The sequence below is a fragment of the Ostrinia furnacalis genome, unplaced genomic scaffold, assembly GCF_004193835.3.
Source record: "Ostrinia furnacalis isolate ACB-3 unplaced genomic scaffold, ASM419383v2 OfSCF7446, whole genome shotgun sequence".
In the NCBI taxonomy this organism is placed as follows: domain Eukaryota; kingdom Metazoa; phylum Arthropoda; class Insecta; order Lepidoptera; family Crambidae; genus Ostrinia; species Ostrinia furnacalis.
Window position 1 is genome coordinate 172,495 of NW_021137685.1, and position 23,868 is coordinate 196,362.

A 23,868-nucleotide genomic window follows, 5' to 3' on the forward strand; every position below is an offset into this window, starting at 1 on the left:
CCTGACTGTGAAAATGTTACAATACCGGAAAGCAGCGTAGGGTGGGTTGACGACCTCATAAATGTAGCAGGAAGGCGTTGGATGCAGGCCGCTACCAACCGGGAGATGTGAGGAGGCCTATGTTCAGCAGTGGGCGTCCTGTGGCTGAAATGATGATGACACTCACCACGACGTTGTTCCACTGGTTGAGCTTGTAGGGCAGGTCGCGGTGGCTCTGGATCCACTTGGCGTAGGCGGGGTACATGACGGTCTCGGACGTGGGCCGGATGGCGATGTGCTCGGCCAGCTCCGACGAGCCCGAGTGCGTCACCCAAGCGACCTCTGGCGCGAAGTCTGCTATGTGGGTCTTCTCGCGCTCTATGCTGCCTGGGGAAGCTACTGGTAGATCTACACTCACCACCACTGGTTGAGCTTATACGGCAAGTCGCGGTGGCTCTAGAATCTGGATTCACTTGGTAGGCGACAAATGACGTCTCGGAATATGCTATGTGAGTCTTTTGGTGTTCTAGAGTTGCATGGGAAGCTACTTATAGATCTACAGACGGTGGCTCTGGATCTACTTGGTAGGCGGGGTACATGATGTCTCGGAGTCTGCTATATGAGTCTTCTCGCGTCCTAAAGCTGCCTGGGGAAGCTACTAAAGCCCGGTCTCCGAGCACGTAGAATCCCGTCCAATGACCCCAAGCTACCCATCCCTATCGCTCGCGCGTAATTATATTGCTGTCGCAACTGTGCGACGCGCGCCCGCAGTGAGTGTGCGAGCGCGACAGCAATATAATTACGCGCGAGCGATAAGGATGGGTAGCTTGGGGTCATTGGACAAAATTCTACGTGCTCGGAGACCAGACTATAATAGATGTGCACTCACCACGACGTTGTTCCACTGGTTGAGCTTGTAGGGCAGGTCGCGGTGGCTCTGGATCCACTTGGCGTAGGCGGGGTACATGACGGTCTCGGACGTGGGCCGGATGGCGATGTGCTCGGCCAGCTCCGACGAGCCCGAGTGCGTCACCCAAGCGACCTCTGGCGCGAAGTCTGCTATGTGGGTCTTCTCGCGCTCTAGAGCTGCCTATGGAAATAAATTGGAATATTTAAGTTTCCAGTACACATTGTAAGTTATAAGTTGCTCGGCCGGCTCCAAGAAGCCCGAGTGAGTCTGCCATTTAAGTTTTTTCGCGGACTAAAGCTGCCAAGGGAAAGTAATTTTGATGTAAGTCAAAAGTTTATAATAGAAGAAAACAATAAGAATAATAAATCTCTGTTATCCACCATAATGTTAAATGCAGTGTGGCCGCAAGCAAATGATAATAGTCTAACAGTTTAGGCTATTTTTATTCCCGTCAATGAAGTCACTCTCAAAACAACCACGTATCTAGCTTATCTGGAGTGGGAAAACACGGTGAGGCACTTTTTTTAATGGCTAAAGCTGCAAGAAGATCTAAATCTGAGAAAAGGGGGCGGGGCTTTTCTTGTAACATCCCTCATTGCTCGATATATCGTTTCACCCACGAAGACGCGCCCCGCAAATTTTTGGTCGAGGGAAGCGCGGAGTGCGGGGAGTTGGATCCGAGCAATCCAAACGTCATTATTGTAGTGTGCATGTGCATTCATAGATAATTTAGCATGTACCGATAACACTCAAACATTAGCGGAAGAATGGTGGGGCGCGTCTCCGTGGATGAAACGATCTATACAATCAGTTTAATGATTTTCACAGGTCCATTTAAATATCATTTTTCAACATTATACCTATCCTACCTAATTTAACTTACCTTTGACACAAATATGGGGAAGTATCCGTCCTTAACGCCCAGCTTCTTGAAGTGTCCCGTCAAGAAGTTCCTGATGGTGTCCCAAATGCTGTACGACCACGGCCGCAGGATGTAGCAGCCCGAGATGTCGTAGTAGTCGATCATCTCCGCTGGAGGAAAATGGAGTTTAATTTTAAGACCATAGGGTTCATATTACCGCTTCAGCTGAGCTCTGAATGTGTAGTGTGTACTTATGCTGACAAAGCATTATACAGGGTGGAATTTTGTAATGCCACCTGGAGGGAAAGCACTCTTAATACTGTAGATAGAAAATTTTACTGAATGAAAACATTCCTAAGAGAACTGCATGCAAAGATTTTCGAAATTTTAACCTAAATTTAAATTTAAACCTACCATACAATTTCCTGTACATAACTATAATAATTTAAGATTTCATGGTTTTCCTTTCATTTGATTTATCAAGTTTGTTAGAGAGATTTTATCTTTTTACTTAACCCTAACGATCGATGCAATAAAAATACAGGGTGCACATTTTAACAGATTTTAGTTGGTTCGAAAGCCGGGTGTGGCAAGCAAATTTTTGGAAATATTTGGATGCAGTTCTATTTCTATTCAAAAATAAAGGAATGTTTTCTTTGAGAATAAAATTATATCTACAATATTAAGAGTACTTTCCCTCCAGGTGGCATTACAAAATTCCACCCTGTATACTTTAAATGCATTGCTGTTAAGTTTATTTAATTGTTGAAGCTAAGGACAAATTATGTAATGAGAGTACACCACAGACGTGGCATACGGAAAATTAGTAGCTAATGAAGTAGTAAGTACTATAATGTCGAATCATCATAATGTACATAAAGTCTTATGTGCATAAATATAGAGTTCATATTACAGATCCTTAAAGTTCGTAAAGTACTTTGGGTAATAATTTACTTACATTTTGTGATGACTTGCGAATACCATTCCGGCAGGTCTGTGTCTTTACTCGCTTCCAGTCCTAGCCTGGTGATTTTCTTCACACCAGTCGACGATTCCTCTTTGGCGGGCTTTGGCGACTGCAAAAATAAAAAGACTTGAATGAAGAACTGCCATTTTTTTTAAATCACCGGTACTGACATATAGATGTTATTATTACATTTCAGAGGGCCACTAGTGAGCGCGTCAAAAAATTGCATTAAATGTATGACGGGTTGTACAGCGCCCCTAGCGAGAAACGTTCAAAAACTATTTTCATACATTTTTTAAATGCGCTCACTAGTAACACCATCATGACGTTTTTTTTTCTTCAGGATCATACCTACTTAAAAGTCTGGGAGTCTGTCTTGTTGGTTATCCTATTAAATAAATAAAAAAATATATAAAAAAAAACGAGTTGTTGTTGATGAACAATGATGTTACAAACCTGTTCTTTGGGCTTGGCCTCTTTCTTGGCTTCCTTCGGCTTGGCCTCCTTGGGCTTCTTGTCCTTGGGCTTGGCTTCGCGCGGTTGCGCGGGTGCCGCATATGGTGTGCCGGTCTCCGCTTGGTACTGCGCCTTGAGATCTAGCAGTTTCTTCACCTCGGCGTCTATTGAGGCCTGAAATAGAAACAATATTGAATATAGCTTATTGACGACTTAGTGGAGGCATAAATTAGGTAATATGTCAGTCCTCGTGCTAAGCTAAATATGCTTGTGTTACGAGTGGATTCACCACAATAATCCAGGGGCGGCGGGGATCGAACCCACGTTCCTCGGTTCTCGACTCGATTCTTATTATCATAGATGCAGGGCCCTGTTCATAGCGGGAGGGGACGCTGACTTGGCTAATATAGTTGTTGCATGCAATATTGTTCCTATTACCACTACACAAGACACAGTATATTTGTTACCTTATCAGCCTTCTTGGCCTTGAGGTCCCGGACTAGGTCGCCCTGCTTGGCGACCGCGGCCGCAAGTTCCGCCGCCTTTCCTTCTGGGGCGCCGTTCATTGCGGGAGACGCTGACTTCGCTCACGTCAGACTACACATCGTTATTGCAAGATACAGTACCACTACACAAGATACAGTATATTTGTTACCTTATCAGCCTTCTTGGCCCTGAGGTCCCGGGCTAGGTCGTCCTGCCTTCAAGCCGCCGTTTATTGCCTGAATTAACTCACATCAGACTACACATAGTTGTTGCAATGTTGTTCCTATTACCACTACACAAGACACAGTATATTTGTTACCTTATCAGCCTTCTTGGCCCTGAGGTCCCGGGCTAGGTCGTCCTGCCTTCAAGCCGCCGTTTATTGCCTGAATTAACTCACATCAGACTACACATAGTTGTTGCAATGTTGTTCCTATTACCACTACACAAGACACAGTATTTTTGTTACCTTATCAGCCTTCTTGGCCTTGAGGTCCCGGACTACGTCGCCCTGCTTAGCGACCTCGGCCGCCAGCGCTGTTCATTGTGGGAGGAGACGCTGACTCCACTCACATTAGTTGTTGCAATATCACACCTATTACCACTACACAAGATACATTATTTAGCTTGATATGCCGTCGTTTACCTTATCAGCTTTCTTGGCCTTGAGGTCCCGGACTAGGTCGCCCTGCTTGGCGACCGCGGCCGCTAGCTCCAACGCCTTGCCTTCTGGGGCGCCGTTCATTGCGGGTGGAGACGCTGACTTTGTTTCCTAAACATAAACACCTTGATTAGAATCCTATGGTGTACTCAGGTCACCAAAAAATAAGTAAGGACGGTCAAAATCTAAGAATCTCAGATTTTATAATAATGGTAACATAAGTAATTACCGCACATTAGTTTAGAAGAGAGCTGACCAGCCGAGTTAAACGCTATCGCGCACCTACTATGATCATCATCTTCCACCTATCTACTTTCCAAATAGGTTTAATTGAAATTAAAGTTTTTAAGGTGATTATAACGTTTCGCGTGTCAGTTATATATTAACATAATTATGATCACAACACAGATAACCCTCCTTCTGGCGCAGTCGGGTAAAAACTCGACACTCTCGCAAAACGTACCTGTGGTTTTGGTTTGTTGGCGGGCGCCGCGTTTGGCGTCCAGTCGGTGCCGGTGGCTGACTTGTATTGAGCTTTCAACGCCAGTAAGGTTTTCACCTGTACAGACAAGTTTCAAAGTTAGACGATGAACATAAAATTAGAGAAGATACTTTTTTCTCACTGATAGGAAAGAGGTTTTATCAGCATAAAAATTTAATTTATAAAAATAACGGGGCAGCATAATATTCATGTTATAGTGAAAAAAAAATTATAATCTATCAGCAGAAATGTATCATAAAACCATGGATATAACATTATTAAATCAATCAACAATTTATATCATTCAGGAAAGCACTTTAAAGTCGGCCTAGAACATCATTTCAGCTATAGGTCGTCCAAAGCTGAACATAGGCCTCCCCCAATGATTTCCATGTTGACCATGGTAGCGGCCTGCGTCACAATCACATAAACATCTAAAACCGGCCGAGTGCGTGTCAGACTCACGCACAAAGGGTTCCGTACCATTGATTTATGAAATTATTTTTTCTTCAATATTTATTATTATTTTTTTATTTTTGCATCAAAATCTTAATGCGGTTCACAGAATACATCTACCTACCAAGTTTCAACAGTATAGCTCTTATAGTTTCGGAAAAAAATGGCTGTGACATACGGACGGACAGACAGACATGACGAATCTATATAAGGGTTCGTTTTTTGCCATTTGGCTACGGAACCCTAAAAATGACCACCACATTTAACAGAACCTACCTCAGCATCAATAGTGGCCTTGTCAGCTTTCTCAGACTTGAGCTTCCTCACTTTCTCGCCCTGCGCGGCGATCTGAGAAGACACGTCGTCAGCGGGGCCTTTAGTTGGCTGCAGGGCTGGCTGGGCAGGAGACGTGCCTGGCTTCCAGTCCTGGGAATATTAATATGTTTTAATATGTTTTGTTTATAAATAAATATCCCTGGACATTTTACACTACGCTTCTAGTCCCAAACCGAGCAAAGCTTGAACTATGGGTATTATAGTCTGGTCCGTAAGCACGTAGAATTTTGTCCAATGACCTCAAGCTACCCATCCTTATCGCTCGCGCGTAACTATGTTGCTGTCGCGCTCGCACACTCACTGCGGGCGCCCGTCGCACAGTCGCGACAGCAATATAATTACTACTAAAATTAATGGGTAGCTTGGGTTCATTGGACAAAATTCTACGTGCTCACAAACCGGGCTTTAGACAACGGATATAAACATACTTAACACCTTCGCTGCCAGCCTAAAAATGGCACTATTCCGTTCGGGCCATGGGGGACAATGATGGGCGACACTTTAACTTTCCGTTCGGGCCGCGTCGGACAATGATGACCGCGAGTCAGATCTATGTTCAAACCTCTGTATTGAGCCGATGGACAGTATTTCTTCAATAATTCTCATATAAGCTGACCCGCGCGGCTCCCAAGATTAGTGTACGTCACTTGGTTCTCAAGTAAAGCTCGGACTTAGAAAAAAAAATGTGGATAATGGTAGCGCAATGAAACATGGTAATTACACAATGCATTTTTGCAAATGTATCAACTTTTTAGCAAGATAATAACGGTTTATTAATTAAAACATATCGTTTACTTATTTTACATAATTTATATTATGCAGGACAATAAAAAAAATCTGTTTCATTGTCGAACAACCACTTTGTATGAAGGATTGGTACAGGTATTAAGTTCTTTGTACAGCTACAAAACTTATGCCATTTAAAACCTTATTAGTGGCATAAATGATTGTACTTATTAGATACTTACACCTAGCAGGATTGTCGAGAAAAATAGATTTGTTTAAAGTATGAAAAAAAAAATTTTCTCTTATCGATACTCTATTCTAAAACTTTTTTAATATTCATGTAGATCAAACTATTGGCATGTTAAATCAGCTATGTCATTATAATTATTTTTAATTTTAAGTATATTTTTAAATATTATTTGTAGATATACTGACAATTCAATATTGTTTTGAAAAAAGAACCGATCGAAAGTGACACTACAGTGATGGATGAAAAATTCAAAATACAGTCAAAAAATTTCTAAAACGTCAAGTCGCAAAAATTGGATTAATAACCCAGTTGTTAGTAGCACCTTTCTGTAAATTTTATAATTATATGGCTGTCCAACGAGGCAAAAATCGGAACTAATAGTTCAGTATTGATAGTAGCGCCTTCCTGACAATGCCATAGCTGGGACGGCTCAGTTTTGGACAACTTTTATACGAATTATTGATAAATTCAATTTTTTAAATAAAATTTAAACCTTTTCTAATTAAAACAATTTGAATAAATTCACGTTTAGCGTTCCTTTTACGGTATCATCGATTACTTTATTATTATTTTTAATCACTATTTACGACTTATCCTGCTAGTTTAGTTTCTCATTTTATACCTTATAATATTCCTATTTATGCGTAATATAATATATCAAAAACCTACCAATGTACAACTCTTTATTTTTTGGTTGTTCTCCTTTTTTTTTTTTGGATGCGAGCGGGGATGGTCGACAACATGNACGGGTGTTGGTACCGGAAAGCAGCGTAGGGTGGGTTGACGACCTCATAAATGTAGCAGGAAGGCGTTGGATGCAGGCCGCTACCAACCGGGCGATGTAGTGCCGGGAGGCCTATATTCAGCAGTGGACGTCCTGTGGCTGAAATGATGATGACACTTACCTGGAACACTTACTACACGAATCTGGATTCACTTGGTAGGCAACATATGACGTCTCGGAATCTGCTATGTGAGTCTTTTGGTGTTCTAGAGTTGCCTGGGGAAGCTACTTATAGATCTACAGACGGTGGCTCAGGATCCACTTAGTAGGCGGGGTACAGACGGTCTTGGAGTCTGCTATATGAGTCTTTTCTCGCTCTATGCTGCCTGGGAAAGCTACTGGTAGATCTGCACTCACCACGACGTTGTTCCACTGGTTGAGCTTGTAGGGCAGGTCGCGGTGGCTTTGGATCTACTTGGTAGGCGGGATACAGGCGGTCTTGGAATCTGCTTTATGAGTCTTCTCGCGTCCTAATGCTGCCTGGGGAAGCTACTAAAGCCCGGTCTCCGAGCACGTAGAATTTTGTCCAATGACCCCAAGCTACCCATCCTTATCGCTCGCGCGTAATTATGTTGCTGTCGCGCTCGCACACTCACTGCTTGCGCCCGTCACGCAGTCGAGACAGCAATATAATTACGCGCGAACGATAAGATGGGTAGCTTGGGGTGATTGGACAAAATTCTACGTGCTCGGAGACCAGACTATAATAGATGTACACTCACCACGACGTTGTTCCACTGGTTGAGCTTGTAGGGCAGGTCGCGGTGGCTCTGGATCCACTTGGCGTAGGCGGGGTACATGACGGTCTCGGACGTGGGCCGGATGGCGATGTGCTCGGCCAGCTCCGACGAGCCCGAGTGCGTCACCCAAGCGACCTCTGGCGCGAAGTCTGCTATGTGAGTCTTCTCTCGCTCTATGCTGCCTGGGGAAGCTACTGATACATCTACACTCACCAACACTGGTTGAGCTTATGCAGCAAGTCGCGGTGGCTCTCGAATCTGGATTCACTTGGTAGGCGACAAATGACGTCTCGGAATATGCTATGTGAGTCTTTTGGTGTTCTAGAGTTGCCTGGGGAAGCTACTTATAGATCTACAGACGGTGGCTCTGGATTCACTTGGTAGGCGGGGTACATGATGTCTCGGAGTCTGCTATATGAGTCTTCTCGCGTCCTAATGCTGCCTGGGGAAGCTACTAAAGCCCGGTCTCCGAGCACGTAGAATTTTGTCCAATGACCCCAAGCTACCCATCCTTATCGCTCGCGCGTAATTATATTGCTGTCGCGACTGTGCGACGCGCGCCCGCAGCGAGTGTGCGAGCGCGACAGCAACATAATTACGCGCGAGCGATAAGGATGGGTAGCTTGGGGTCAATGGATGGGATTCTACGTGCTCACGGACCAGGCTTTAGATGTACACTCACCACGACGTTGTTCCAATGGTTGAGCTTGTAGGGCAGGTCGCGGTGGCCCTGGAATCTGAATTCACTTGGTAGGCGGGGTACGGATGGTCTTGGAATCTGCTATGTTAGTATCTTCGTGCTCGAGCTGTCTGAAGAAGCTCGCCCTATGCTGCCTAGGGGAGCTACTGATAGATCTGCACCCACCACGACGTTGTTCCACTGGTTGAGCTTGTAGGGCAGGTCGCGGTGGCTCTGGATCCACTTGGCGTAGGCGGGGTACATGACGGTCTCGGACGTGGGCCGGATGGCGATGTGCTCGGCCAGCTCCGACGAGCCCGAGTGCGTCACCCAAGCGACCTCTGGCGCGAAGTCTGCTATGTGGGTCTTCTCGCGCTCTATGCTGCCTGGGGAAGCTACTGATACATCTACACTCACCACCACTGGTTGAGCTTATGCGGCAAGTCGCGGTGGCTCTAGAATCTGGATTCACTTGGTAGGCGACAAATGACCTCTCGGAATATGCTATGTGAGTCTTTTGGTGTTTTGAGTTGCCTGGGGAAGCTACTTATAGATCTACAGACGATAGCTCAGGATCCACTTGGTAGGCGGGGTACAGACGGTCTTGGAATCTGCTATGTTAGTCTTCTCTCGCTCTATGCTGCCTGGGGAAGCTACTAAAGCCCGGTCTCCGAGCACGTAGAATTTTGTCCAATGACCCCAAGCTACCCATCCTTATCGCTCGCGCGTCTACGTGCTCGAGACCAGACTATAATAGATGTGCACTCACCACGACGTTGTTCCACTGGTTGAGCTTGTAGGGCAGGTCGTGGTGGCTCTAGAATCTGCATTAAGTTGGTAGGCGAGATACAGACGGTTTTGGAGTCTGCTATATTAGTATCTTCATGCTCTAGCTGTCTGGGGAAGCTACTGATAGATGTGCACTCACCACGACGTTGTTCCACTGGTTGAGCTTGTAGGGCAGGTCGCGGTGGCTCTGGATCCACTTGGCGTAGGCGGGGTACATGACGGTCTCGGACGTGGGCCGGATGGCGATGTGCTCGGCCAGCTCCGACGAGCCCGAGTGCGTCACCCAAGCGACCTCTGGCGCGAAGTCCGCTATGTGGGTCTTCTCGCGTTCTAGAGCTGCCTATGGAATAAATTGTAATATTTAAGTTTCCAGTACACATTGTAAGTTATAAGTTGCTCGGCCGGCTCCAAGAAGCCCGAGTGAGTCTGCCATGTAAGTTTTTTCGCGGACTAAAGCTGCCAAGGGAAAGTAATTTTGATGTAAGTCAAAAGTTTATAATAGAAGAAAACAATAAGAATAATAAATCTCTGTTATCCACCATAATGTTAAATGCAGTGTGGCCGCAAGCAAATGATAATAGCCTAACAGTTTTAGGCTATTTTTATTCCCGTCAATGAAGTCACTCTCAAAACAACCACGTATCTAGCTTATCTGGAGTGGGAAAACACGGTAAGGTATTTTAATGGCAAAAGCTGCAAGAAGATCTAAATCTGAGAAAAGGGGGCGGGGCTTTCCTTGTAACATCATAAAGTAGGAATATATTCTTTTCACCCACGAAGACGCGCCCCGCCAATTTTTGGTCGAGGGAAGCGCGGAGTGCGGGGAGTTGGATCCGAGCAATCCAAGTGTCATTATTGTAGTGTGCGTGTGCATTCATAGATAATTTAACGTGTACCGATAACACTCAAACATTAGCGGAAGAATGGTGGGGCGCGTCTCCGTGGATGAAACGATCTATACAATCAGTTTAATGACTTTCACAGGTCCATTCAAATATCATTTTTCAACATTATACCTATCCTACCTAATTTAACTTACCTTTGACACAAATATGGGGAAGTAGCCGTCCTTAACGCCCAGCTTCTTGAAGTGTCCCGTCAAGAAGTTCCTGATGGTGTCCCATATGCTGTACGACCACGGCCGCAGGATGTAGCAGCCGGAGATGTCGTAGTAGTCGATCATCTCCGCTGGAGGAAAATGGAGTTTAACCCACTTTATACTACCGTCGTTTTAAAACAACACATAGAAACAAAAAATTTTGGAGAATATGTAGGTACTTTTGTTTTTATTTATTTATGTAACTTGACAGGTAAAGGTTTTGTCGACTTAGTCTATGTGGCAAATCTTAATAATTCATTAGGTTTTCCATAATATTTACAAGTTTATTTAGCCATTTTCAACGATGAGTTTTCAAGATAAGTAATAATAATAAGTTGCACACTTTATTGAGATAGTTTATATAAAACGTGATGTTAGTATCATAAACTACATATAAACATCAAATCACACTGATTCAGAACCTTTGGTAAGAAGTTATAACGAAAAATAACTGGTGTTGTTTATAAACGCCAGCAGTAAAATGTACTACTTTATCTTTCAAGACATTTTTATTTTATTTTTTACTGTAGGACACATTATCGGGCTCTGGAGCTTCATGATTTCGTCGAGGAGCTGGAAAATTACGATAATTTTCCAGTGCTAGATTGTCTGATGATTATTGATACAGTAGTTAATACATAGATATAAACAATAACAACACAACTAGAATAAAAACAATTACTGAGCAGTGGCTCAGTGGGGCAGTGGCCCCAACAGGATTATTTCACTATGTTCGCCTCGGTGATATCACCTGGATGAAGAAAGTGTTATTTTTCGTGTCCTCATTTCACCTCAGAACCATTTTCACCCAGATGATATTATCCATGTGACTTGATTTGACTAAAGCAGTCGCTTTTGTTCATCTATTTTTAGGGATGAATTCACCCAGGTTTTACGCATTTGTTTACCAGGGTGAATTAATTTCTAGGTGAACAAAGGTTCTAGGTGATCGTTTTAGTCGACGTAGTCCACCTGAAAAATGAAGCAGGTGTAATGGTTCCGAGGTGAGATGAGCACACTAAAAAGACAAATAAATATTTCTATTTCACTTTCTTCACCCAAGTGAATAAAGTGGAATGACCCCCCAATAGGCTCCCCGCTTAGCATTTATCCTGACATTCTCGTAAGGGCATGTCAAGAAGCTGGTCTTCCTCGGACGCTCTTGCTTTTGGCATCGCACATCCTTTCGAAGAGACATCGACTCGAGTTTGCTATCCCTCAAAAGGGTGCGCAATGCAGGGAATTACCGTGGTACCTATCTTAAGTTATGCATTTTTACAATTAAATAAACAAAAGATAATACCAAAAGTAATATTACTCAATTTTGTCACAAAAGCCAAATAAAATAAAGGATGGTTTTCTTTATGCAATGCATACCTCATAGTAGTGCATTTTACTACTGTTGTTTATAAACGACACCGCTTTTCCGAATTTCCACGAGGGAAATATTTTTTTTCTTATTTTTCCCATGTTATTTGTCAGTTTTTAAGCCTCATATACAAAGATCATTAAGTTTGGAGATAGTAAAATGTTTCAGGAGTATCTGGGTTAATTGGAGCATAGGGTTCATATTACCGCTCAAACTGAGATCTGAATGTGTACTTATGCTGACAAAGCATTATATACTTTAAATGCATTGCTGTTAAGTTTATTTAATTGTTGAAGCTAAGGATAAACTATGGAATGAGTGTACGCAGACGTGGCATACGGAAAATTAGTAGCTAATGAAGTAGTAAGTAGGTACTATAATGTCGAATTATCATAATGAGACTTTATGTGCATAAATATAGAGTTCATATTACAGATCCTTAAAGTTCGTAAAGTACTTTGGGTAATAATTTACTTACATTTTGTGATGACTTGCGAATACCATTCCGGCAGGTCTGTGTCTTTACTCGCTTCCAGTCCTAGCCTGGTGATTTTCTTCACACCAGTCGACGATTCCTCTTTGGCGGGCTTTGGCGACTGCAAAAATAATACAGTTCATGAAAAGTGTTAATGAAGAACTGAATTTTGTTTTAAATCACCGGTACTAAGACATGAATAATTACGTTAATACGTGGTGTAAAAACATACTTTATCAAGAAGTTGACTGCAACTTTGAGTTGAGGTTTTTATACACCTGTAACACTTGCATAAAAAACCATCATAACGACTTTTTTTTCTTCAGGATCATACCTGGAAGACTCATGGTTTTGGAGAATTAAAGGTCTAACTTAAAACGGATTTTCGCGGTTTTTTTTACCTAATGATGATGATGTTTTACAAATGATATACAATGATGTTACAAACCTGTTCTTTGGGCTTGGCCTCCTTCTTGGCTTCCTTCGGTTTGGCCTCCTTGGGCTTCTTGTCCTTGGGCTTGGCTTCGCGCGGTTGCGTGGGCGCCGCATATGGCGTGCCGGTCTCCGTTTGGTACTGCGCCTTGAGATCTAGCAGTTTCTTCACCTCGGCGTCTATTGAAGCCTGAAATAGAAACAATATTGAATATAGCTTATTGACGACTTAGTGGAGGCATAAATTAGGTAATATGTCAGTCCTCATGCTAAGCTAAATATGCTTGTGTTACGAGTGGATTCACCACAATAATCCAGGGGCGGCGGGGATCGAAGCTACGTTCCTCGGTTCTCGACTCGATTCTTATTATCATAGATGCAGGGCCCTGTTCATAGCGGGAGGGGACGCTGACTTCACTCACATAGTTGTTGCAATATTGTTACTATTACCACTACACAAGATACAGTATATTTGTTACCTTATCAGCCTTCTTGGCCTTGAGGTCCCGGACTAGGTCGCCCTGCTTGGCGACCGCGGCCGCTAGCTCCGACGCCTTGCCTTCTGGGGCGCCGTTCATTGCGGGTGGAGACGCTGACTTTGTTTCCTAAACATAAACGAATGAGGAATGGTATACATCAGGAGTGGGAAAAACCGGTGAATAAAAAAGGTAATAGTCTCGGACTTTATTTCAGAATGCATAAATTCTACAGAAGATAACAACATAAAAATCTCGACACTCTTATAGCCTCTAAAACAGTGTTTTTCAACCTTTTTAATGATAATAGGAGAATAGGCCCCTAGTATAAAAAAAATTTTGGCAACCCCCCGACCGTTCCCTTATTTTTCTTGCATTTTATCATGTTACAAAGATGTTTGTAGGGACCGAATACTTCAATCCATACAACATTTTAATGCATTTGCATAATTAGATTTCGGATAAATCTGCCTTTATAACTAATGTTTTTTTACTGAGGTACTTTTTACGACCTCTCGCGACCCCCCTATAGAGGCTTCGCGACCACCCAGGGGGTCGCGACCCAGAGGTTGAAAAGCACTGCTCTAAAACATTACACTATGGTCAATGTTATAAACGATAAGGTAAAATACTCAGTCAAAAGGCATACATATTATATTATACGATTTCGCTTATTGGTAATTAAAATACTTAATATTATGATTGCAGAACTTACTTGAGGTTTGGGTTTGTTGGCGGGCGCCGCGTTTAGCGTCCAGTCGGTGCCGGTGGCTGACTTGTACTGAGCTTTCAACGCCAGTAAGGTTTTCACCTGTCCAAAATCAAATGATAAACATAATATGAGATAATATAGTAGGTAATTTTTGTGATGAACCTTCTTATGATACCAGGGGTGCATAAGAAAGTAAGTACCTACTATAATTTAGGAGTGGGCCTACATCATATCAATAAGAGTTACGACATTCACTTAAAGGGGTGATAAAAGACCACAAGATTAAAGAAAAAAGTCGCATCTGTTCACCTGGTTGAAATAATTCGTAGTGAACAAAGGTGACAAAGGCGACCGCTTTAGTCGACTTAATTCCCTGGGTGAAATGGTTCCAAGTTATGAGGACACAAAAAATCCACTTTCTTCCTTCACCCAGTTGAACAAAGTGGAATAACCAAGATAAACATCTAAAAACGACCTCAATATTTAACAGAACCTACCTCAGCATCAATGGTGGCCTTGTCAGCTTTCTCAGCCTTGAGCTTCCTCACTTTCTCGCCCTGCGCGGCGATCTGAGAAGACACGTCGTCAGCGGGGCCTTTAGCTGGCTGCAGGGCTGGCTGGGCAGAAGACGTGCCTGGCTTCCAGTCCTGGGAATATTAATATGTTTTAATATGTTTTGTTTATAAATAAATATCCCTGGACATTTTACACTACGCTTCTAGTCCCAAACTAAGCAAAGCTTGTACTATGGGTACTATAGTCTGGTCCGTAAGCACGTAGAATTTTGTCCAATGACCTCAAGCTACCCATCCTTATCGCTCGCGCGTAACTATGTTGCCGACGAAAAATCGATGGTCTGCGCCTAGGCTTAATGTAAAATCGTCAATTTTGTTTCCTAATTAGCANAAATACTTTTTTTGTAAATACATACATACATATTATACATAGTAACACCCAGCCCCATCACAGAAATTATAATTCATCATTTCAATTTCTGCCCGGCCGGGAATCGAGCCGGGACCTCTCGGAATAGTAATCCGTTCCGAACCACTACACTAAACGGCCGACGACGGGAATATAAATAAGATTCTAAGATTTCCTCATCTTCCTCGGCCCTTCAATGATGAGGATCGCGACCACATATAGTGTTCCTCCACAGACTTCATAGGCTATAAGCGTTATAGTAAATTAAATTTTATTAATGACCAAGACTGCTATCCCTGAATGAATGCACCAAGCTAACCACCAACAGACAAAGATGGCGAGACATCGTAAGGCGAGCAACATCCGCCCACAACAATCCACATTCCTGACGACCACGACCCTCTGTCAAGAGTGGAACGACCGTGAAGAAGAAGAAATTAAAATAATTCGAAAAAGAGCAGAGGGAGTCCAACGCGTCAGCGTCATTATAAGACTAGGCGCAGACCACCGATTTTTAGTTGGCCGATAGTTGAGCCCGATTTTAAATTATATGAAGAATCGGCCAAATAAAATCGGCGTAATGTGCGCACTTCCATACATGCCCACACTGATCAACTGCTCGACTAAACTATCGGCCGACGAAAAATCGATGGTCTGCGCCTAGGCTTAATGTAAAATCGTCAATTTTGTTTCCAAATTAGCACTTTTTACAATTACATTAGATGCCCCAGTGATTTGCTTGATGTGCTGTTTTTTTACAGTGTAGGTACTCTAAAAATGAATAAGAGGTGTTAAATTACATAAGCGAGCCGGTTATTTGATACCAGTACAACTCTGCGGTGATATATTATTCGTGGTAAAGGTCAATGACAAGGAAAGCATATTTTAAGGATTTGCCAATAAACAAATACTGCCAAATCCTAAGTAGCAGAAGTGTTCATTTGCATACTAGACTACTAGTTTTCACAAAGAAATAGTTTTCACCACAATGCTCTCAGCGATATTTAAAGTGAAAACCCTTAAAAAAAAATTCCCGCCTGATGCAGTGCCAACAGATTAATTAATTACTTAACAATAACAAAAATCACAACCAATTATTTCACACATTCACAAAAATATTCCACACAAGTACCTTCTCACACGAAAATTGTACAAAAGGCCATCAAAAGAAACGCACGCCTCTTACTGACTTCACATAAAACGTAATATTTGTCCAGCTGTTGCGCTCGCCACATAATCTATACGTGGACTGGAAAACTAGTGATGTATAGAAACGTAAAATAAAATTAGGCCATCTCTCTCAATATTATAGGAACCACTATTAAATGTGAAATAAGAGCTAGCTAATACATAAAATCGCTTTGAATTAACACTTAACGCCGATAAGATTTGCTGCGATAATGTTAATAACAGTACGTTTTATTATGTGTTGATATATTGATAATGAATACAATTGTTAAGAAATAATATAAGTAGATATTTTTTTAAATTATTTTCAGAAAATATGGAATTATTGATACGGTTAATATGAGGCAAATAAAATGAAGATGCTTCTTGCAGTTGCTAAATAATATAATCCCGCAGTTATGTACTGAAAATCTAAAAAGTATGTTTGATTTCATTTTCCCATCACTAATTGTGACGTCATGATTTTCACTAACTAACTTATTGTTCAACATTCTTTATTGCACTTAAATAATATTTAAAAGATAAAGATTATGAATTCCGCTACCAAAATAAATAAGTCAGTGACCTATATTAGTTCTGATTTGGTCAATATTTGCCGAATGTCCTACATACATAGTAACAACTATCCTCTAGCTAGGTTATCTGGAAGAGATCGTTTTATAGCTATAAGACCGCCTAAATTGTGCTGTATCTTTTGTATAATTCTTTCTTTTTCTTTTCATGTCTTGTCTAATGTACAATAAAGTGTGTACTAGGTATCTATAATAATAGGACAGCCAAGTACTGAAATGCAATAGTTTAGTCAGTACATAGGCCCTTTCCAGGGAACTTTTACACGTTTCAAATATAGCTTGCCCTGAAATATAACTAACCTGTCCCGTAGCCGCCTTGTACTTGGCCTTCAGTTCCAGCAAGGCCTTGACGGCTTCGTCGACCTTGGCCTTCTCCGCCTTGGCAGCCTTGAGCGAGCGGACCAAGTCACCTTGTTTGGTGATCTGCTGGTCGAGGTTCTTGGCGTCTCCAGCAGATGACGGTGCGGCCGCTAGTGCAGGAGTTGCACCAGGTTTCCAGTCCTGAGATATTGAGCTTAAGCTACAGATACGGCTAATAAATGATTCTGAATATTTTAAAACAACAGAGAAAGACATAAGTTTCTAGTAAGGATTTTCAGCGCTAGCAACCGGCCTTTGTGGTAATCATTGGGGGAGATCTATATTCAGCAGTGGACGTCCTATGGCTGAAATGATGATGATAATTTTCAATCGATACAGAAACATGATTTTCATGGTATAAATTCGCTTAACTAAAATATCTTTGTGAAGAAATTACACTTCATTGAGTGGCGAAACGCGCTACGTTATGCAAAAGGATTCACGATAATGTAGCCGATGTGATTTATAAGAGTAGGCGCACACCGTTGATTTTTCGTCGGCCGATAGTTTAGTCGGGCAGTTGATCAGTATGGGCATGTATGGGAGTGCGCACACTACGCCGATTCGATTTGGCCGATTCTTCATACAAATTAAAATCGGGCACAACTATCGGCCAACTAAAAATCAACGGTGTGCGCCTACTCTTAGAAGAATAATTAATAGAGACAAAAGTTGACTTTGACTTACCTGGCCCGTAGCAGCCTTGTACTTGGCCTTCAGTTCCAACAAGGCCTTGACCGCTTCGTCGACCTTGGCCTTCTCAGCCTTGGCAGCCTTGAGCGAGCGGACGAGGTCGCCTTGCTTGGAGATCTCCTGGTCTAAGGACGCTGCGTCACCACCCGATTTGGCGGCCGCGACCGGCGCGGGAGTTGACGATGGTTTCCAATCCTTAAAATTAAGAATAGATGTTATTCTCGAGGAGATTAAAATATTATGNTGTTTCTATTTGTTGCAATTTTTTTGTTAATTTAATAATTTTTCGATGTGAAATTGCAAAACATGTGACGTCACACTAGGGAGGGGGGGGGGGGTCTCAGAAATGTGACCACCTGTGACTAGAGATGGGTTTTCACCCGGGTAAAAACCCACATGAGGGTAAAAACCCAATAAAAACCCGTTTCATTCCACCCGTGGGTGTTTACACCGGGTGAAAACAAATAATTTTATAATTATTTCAATTGGTATCNATTTATTTCTTTTTATTTTCATGTCTTGTCTGATGTACAATAAAGTGTGTTCTATCTATAATAATAGTACAGCCAAGTACTGAAATGAAATTAAATAGTTTAGTCAGTACATAGGCCCTTTCCATGGCACTTATACACGTCCCACCCAAATATAGCTTGCCCTAAAATATATTATATAACTAACCTGTCCCGTAGCCGCCTTGTACTTGGCCTTCAGTTCCAACAAGGCCTTGACCGCTTCGTCGACCTTGGCCTTCTCAGCCTTGGCAGCCTTAAGCGAGCGGACCAGGTCGCCTTGCTTGGTTATCTGCTGGTCGAGGTCTTTGCCGTCTCCGGCTGGCGATGATGCCGCCGCTGGTGCAGGAGTCACACCAGGTTTCCAGTCCTGAGATATTGAGCTTAAGCTACAGATACGGCTGATAAATGATTCTGAATATTTTAAAACAACAGAGAAAGACATAAGTTTCTAGTAAGGATTTTCAGCGCTAGCAACCGGCCTTTGTGGAAATCATTGGGGGAGATCTATATTCAACAGTGGACGTCCTAATGGCTGTAATGATGATGATTATTTTCAATCGATAAAGAAATATGATTTTCATGGTATAAATTCACTTAACCAAAATATCTTTGTGAAGAAATTACACTTCACTGAGTGGCGAAACGCGCTACGTCATGCATTAACGAATTCATGGTGTGGCCAATCTGATTTATAAGAAAGAGAATTAATAGAACACAAAAGTTGACTTAAGACTTACCTGGCCCGTAGCCGCCTTGTACTTGGCCTTCAGTTCCAACAAGGCCTTGACCGCTTCGTCGACCTTGGCCTTCTCAGCCTTGGCAGCCTTGAGCGAGCGGACCAGGTCGCCTTGCTTGGTGATCTCCTGGTCTAAGGACGCTGCGTCGCCTCCCGATTTGGCGGCCGCGACCGGCGCGGGAGTTGACGATGGTTTCCAATCCTTAAAATTAAGAATAGATGTTATTCTCGAGGAGATTAAAATATTATGTACAGAAACTGCGTTAAAACGCAAAAGTAAACTATGTGAGAACTAAAATGACTACTTAAAGGCTGTATAATTTGTGCCCATTTAAGAGTTATTATAAGTTCTGGAGAAGCGTTGTTAACTCCAATAAACAGCTTCCTTGTACAGCTTTCAGTATCCAGGTAAACCGTTAATGGCTGCTGTAAACCTTTTTGTGCTACTTGGGTGATTATGGAAACTAGCTATTACCTGCGTAACATATGCAAATATATTGTAAAATTGCATCAAAATCTGTACAGTAGTTTTTGCGTGAAAGAGTGAGAAACATCCATCCCCACATTTTTGCGCCAACAAACATCATCCATCAAATTCTTTATTGCTATTCCACACGTTGAATAGGATCTTCAAAATACAAAAATCTAATAGGACAGTAAAACGACCTCATAAATTCATCAATCCTCATAAATTCGGTCAAGTGCCAACCAGATGTGCGACTACCTGCTGGGCCATAGGTTTCAATAAGTATGGTGTGCGCACAAAAAATACACAATATTCTCTAAAGTACCATCCACTGCATCTCACTTAACATCAGATGCGATTGCGGTCAAATACCGGTCTTGATCTGCATATAAAAAAAAAAACAAAAAGTAATTTAACATTGCAACTTAGCGCTAACGAACCTTCCCAGTATCAGCCTTGTACTTGGCCTTGAGCTCTTGAGCAAGTCGATCTTGTCCTTGTCAGCCTTGGCGGCCTTGAGCAGTCTAATCCGATCTCCTTGCTTGGACATCTCGTCCAGGAATAAAGCGTAAATATCTACTAACCTTCCCAGTAGCAGCCTTGTACTTGGCCTTAAGCTCCAGCAAGTATTTGACGGCCAAGTCGATCTTGTCCTTGTCAGCCTTGGCAGACTTGAGCAGTCTAATCCGGTCTCTTTCTTTGGAGATCTCCGCGTCCAGGAATGAAGCATAAATATCTACTAACTTTCCCAGTAGCAGCCTTGTACTTGGTCTTAAGCTCCAGCAAGTATTTNATCTATGGCGACTCACAGGCTTTAAACTATCGCTCGGCCTTCGGCCTCGCCTTTTTCTACGTTGGCTAAGCCCCCCTGCATACAATTTGTATGGAGAATTTAGTCCCTTTAGGAAAACGGGTGAACGCTTGGCGGCCATCTTGGATTTCCAAAATTTTGCATTTTTGCCTTAATCTGGACCATTTTCCGCGCCGAACCCCATTTTTACTTTTTTTCTAACTTAACCCGATCCCGTGAAACAATTCCTTAAAATCACCCTTGTCCCAAAACTTTGAGTTCCCCTAACTGCCAGTGTTGCCAGGTGATCGAGTTGAAAATGGTCAAATGTCATTAGTTTGACCTATTTGCAGGAGGCGTCATCCAAATTTCCGACCGGAAGTCGTTATTTCCATTTTTTACATTTTTTGACCAAAACTCTCAAAGTATGGCAACACTGGGAATCATTGTTTTTCCAAACAATACTCCTTAACAAACTACGTAATCGCTCCATACTACTCGACTTTCCCAAATGTTGCCAACTGCCCGAAAATTGCATTTGAAAAATCGAAAATCTGAAACTTTTTACAAAATGGCCGCCCACTCAGCCGCCATCTTGATTTTTTGACATTTCGGATTTTTCCCATAGTCTAGGTCGTATAACCGACCGAACGCTATTTTCAGATTTTCCCTGCCATATCTCCTTCTGTCCGTCCTTAACTTTAAAGACACCCATGTCGAAAAAAATACTTTTCCCCCTAGCTCCCAGTGTTGCCAGTGATCAAGATGAAAATGGTCAAATGTCATTTGCACGACCCCTTTGCAGGAGGCGTCATCCAAATTTTTGACCGGAAGTCGTTATTTCTACTTTCGACATTTTTGGACCAAATCTCCTAAAGTATGGCAACACTGGAGAAATTTCTTCACCCAAGCGAAACCTCTCGACAGGACACACAACCGCCTCATACAACTCGACTTTCCAAAATGTTGCCAACTATTCGAAAAATGAATTCCAAAATTTCGAAATTTTCATCATTTTACAAAATGGCCGCCCACGCCGCCGCCATCTTGATTTTTTGACATTTCGGATTTTTCCCATAATCTGGGTCGTATATCCGACCAAACGTCATTTTTATTTTTTTTCTGCCATAAGTCTTTCTGTCCGTCACTAACTTTAAAGTCACCCATGTCGCAAAAAAATCTTTTCCCCATAACTTTCAGTGTTGCCAGACTTTTTTCATAAAAATGGTAAAATGTCATTCAGGTCCCCAAATGTCACCAGACTGCATACCAAGTTTTTGGAATTTCTGGAAATTTCCATTTTCTACTATCCGGGGCCGTGGTGGAAAATTTTCTTCCAAAATGGTAGTTTTTTCCTATTCATGGCAACACTCGAATAACAGACCAACAATCGCCCGGAACATTGTACCCCACTCCGGTGTCGCCATCTACCGGAAAATTGCTGTCAAAGTTTAGAAATTTTTTGATCGCAACGAAATGGCCGACGGCTCAGCCGCCATCTTGTTTTTTGATAATCTGTGAATGTGGCTCTCAAGAAGACTATACATGTCACAAATATTCAAAAGAAATTTTAAAAAACAATTGCGCATCTCGGAGTGACACCTCCCTAAAAACATCCCGAAATCGCATTTTCAATCCAAGATGGCGGCGCGGCCATTTTGTTTTTCCATTTTTTTCTCACATTTTTTAACACACCTTGGCAACCCCAACCAACTCCTAAAAAAGAAAAAATTCAGGACCGAAAACAAAAAAGTTGGTGTTTCAAAAAGTGCCGCCATTTTGTTTTTTGGTTCAAAAAATTTAGTAAAGCTGGCAGTCGAAAAATCTAGTTTAAAACAAACACCAAAAATTTTACCCCCCTCCCCTCTAAATACCCTAAAAATACCCCTGATCAGTCAGTGAGTGAGTCAGTCAGTGGTAATCGAGCTTTATATATTATAGATAATTGACCTTTATTTGGACAGTAACCCACCTAAGTATTTACTAAAGAGGAGCAGATAGCGGTGAACCATTGCCTGTTGCTCTTATAAGACTACCTAATTATTCAACATAAAGTAAGGATAAATGAATACTTATGGGCCATTTTTCGGCAAAGGGGTAACGAGACTACGTTCATACATTGGCCCCTCTTTGTATCAAACAAAGGACAATCGTTCGCAACATTGTCAGTGGGTCAATAATGGGATCGCCACACGCAACAGGTACTTTACGATTATGAATAGGTAGGTACTTTTAGTATGTCACTCAGTAATTCAACCTACATTGCCATTCATCATACACGGTTCATAATAATTTATTTCATCAGGTATTAGGGTAGGGGCGCACGCACGGGTGACTTTTTACACTTTTGTTTAAAAGAGAGACAACGTAGTACTTATTCTTATCTATCTATGGAGAATTGTCACAGTGACAAAAGTCAAACGTGCGCGGGCGCCGTTAATCTCCAACTTTTAAAAGTACCTTTATCTAGTATTCTTACCTGTCCAGTCGCAGCCTTGTACTTGGCTTTCAATTCCAGCAAGGCTTTGACAGCCTCATCGACCTTGGCCTTGTCAGCCTTGGCAGCCTTCAAGGACCTCACCAGATCACCCTGCTTGACGATCTGGTCGTTCAGCTGTCCGACCGCCGACGTCGCTAGTGGCTGCTTGGCTGGCGTGCTGGAAACTGGTTTTGGCTGGAACAATAGATAATGTATGTTGTATTCAATGGTGCAGGGCAGACACTATTGTATTTCTCCCTTAAAACGATGCCGTCGCAAAAGGAGCATCCCCAACCCGTCTGGCCAGCACTACAATGGGGAGTAAAAAACAAAAAATCATAAAAGTAATTTATTTTTGCAAATAGGCTTTAAAAAGCACTTTTACCAAAGTGTGTGTGTAGGTGAGTTTATAGACCAAATCTTCATTTGCCTCTGGTCAATTGAAGAGCATCGTGTTCCTGCAGTGAATTACCTGCTGATGATGATAAAATTAAATGATAACTAAGTAGTTGTATTACCTAAACTAATTGATGGATAGTAAACTCTTGTATGCAAACTTCTCAGAAGAGTAGAAAACCATAGTTAATTAATTAAATTATTGTTCCAACATAAGACACAACCACTCATTAAGATATTCAAATTAAAAGCACATAAATCAAACAAGAAGAGCCGTCTTTGAAAAACTAAGGGTCCAAATCCACAATGGCTATAATAACAAATGACGCCAAATGGCATCATGGGTCTAAAAGTCGAGCTTTCGATTCCCGGTTTGTGCCGCAGGTTACACAAAAGGTAATCAAACATAAAGAACACGCGCCCCTTTGATTGACAAGCCTGTAAGGGGGCTACTTAGTAGGTAAATTAAAAAGGGTTGATACGATGTACTCAAATTACATCCCTACGAGTTTTAATAAGTACGTGTACGTAGGTACGCAAAAATGGAACGTCCAACCGATAACGTAATCGATCCTTGTGATCCTGTCAAGACCCAATTAGGGTGCGCGTAAGCCGAGATGAATGAAT

The 23,868-nt window shown here is 42.2% G+C and overlaps 1 protein-coding gene across 1 annotated transcript in view; it reads right to left on the bottom strand.

Annotated features, from left to right (window-relative positions):
- The window catches only part of GluProRS (Glutamyl-prolyl-tRNA synthetase), a 69,576-nt gene that overhangs the window by 12,233 nt on the left and 33,475 nt on the right, over positions 1–23,868 (bottom strand). The window contains exons 14-24 of the mRNA XM_028320662.1: positions 22,846–23,040; positions 19,112–19,312; positions 18,541–18,741; positions 17,110–17,310; positions 14,623–14,772; positions 4,785–4,880; positions 4,307–4,432; positions 3,175–3,348; positions 2,710–2,827; positions 1,773–1,921; positions 869–1,069 (exon numbers count right to left, since the gene is read on the bottom strand). Coding sequence (XP_028176463.1) covers positions 869–1,069; positions 1,773–1,921; positions 2,710–2,827; positions 3,175–3,348; positions 4,307–4,432; positions 4,785–4,880; positions 14,623–14,772; positions 17,110–17,310; positions 18,541–18,741; positions 19,112–19,312; positions 22,846–23,040 — 1,812 coding nt within the window. The remainder of the gene's footprint in view (positions 1–868; positions 1,070–1,772; positions 1,922–2,709; positions 2,828–3,174; positions 3,349–4,306; positions 4,433–4,784; positions 4,881–14,622; positions 14,773–17,109; positions 17,311–18,540; positions 18,742–19,111; positions 19,313–22,845; positions 23,041–23,868) is intronic.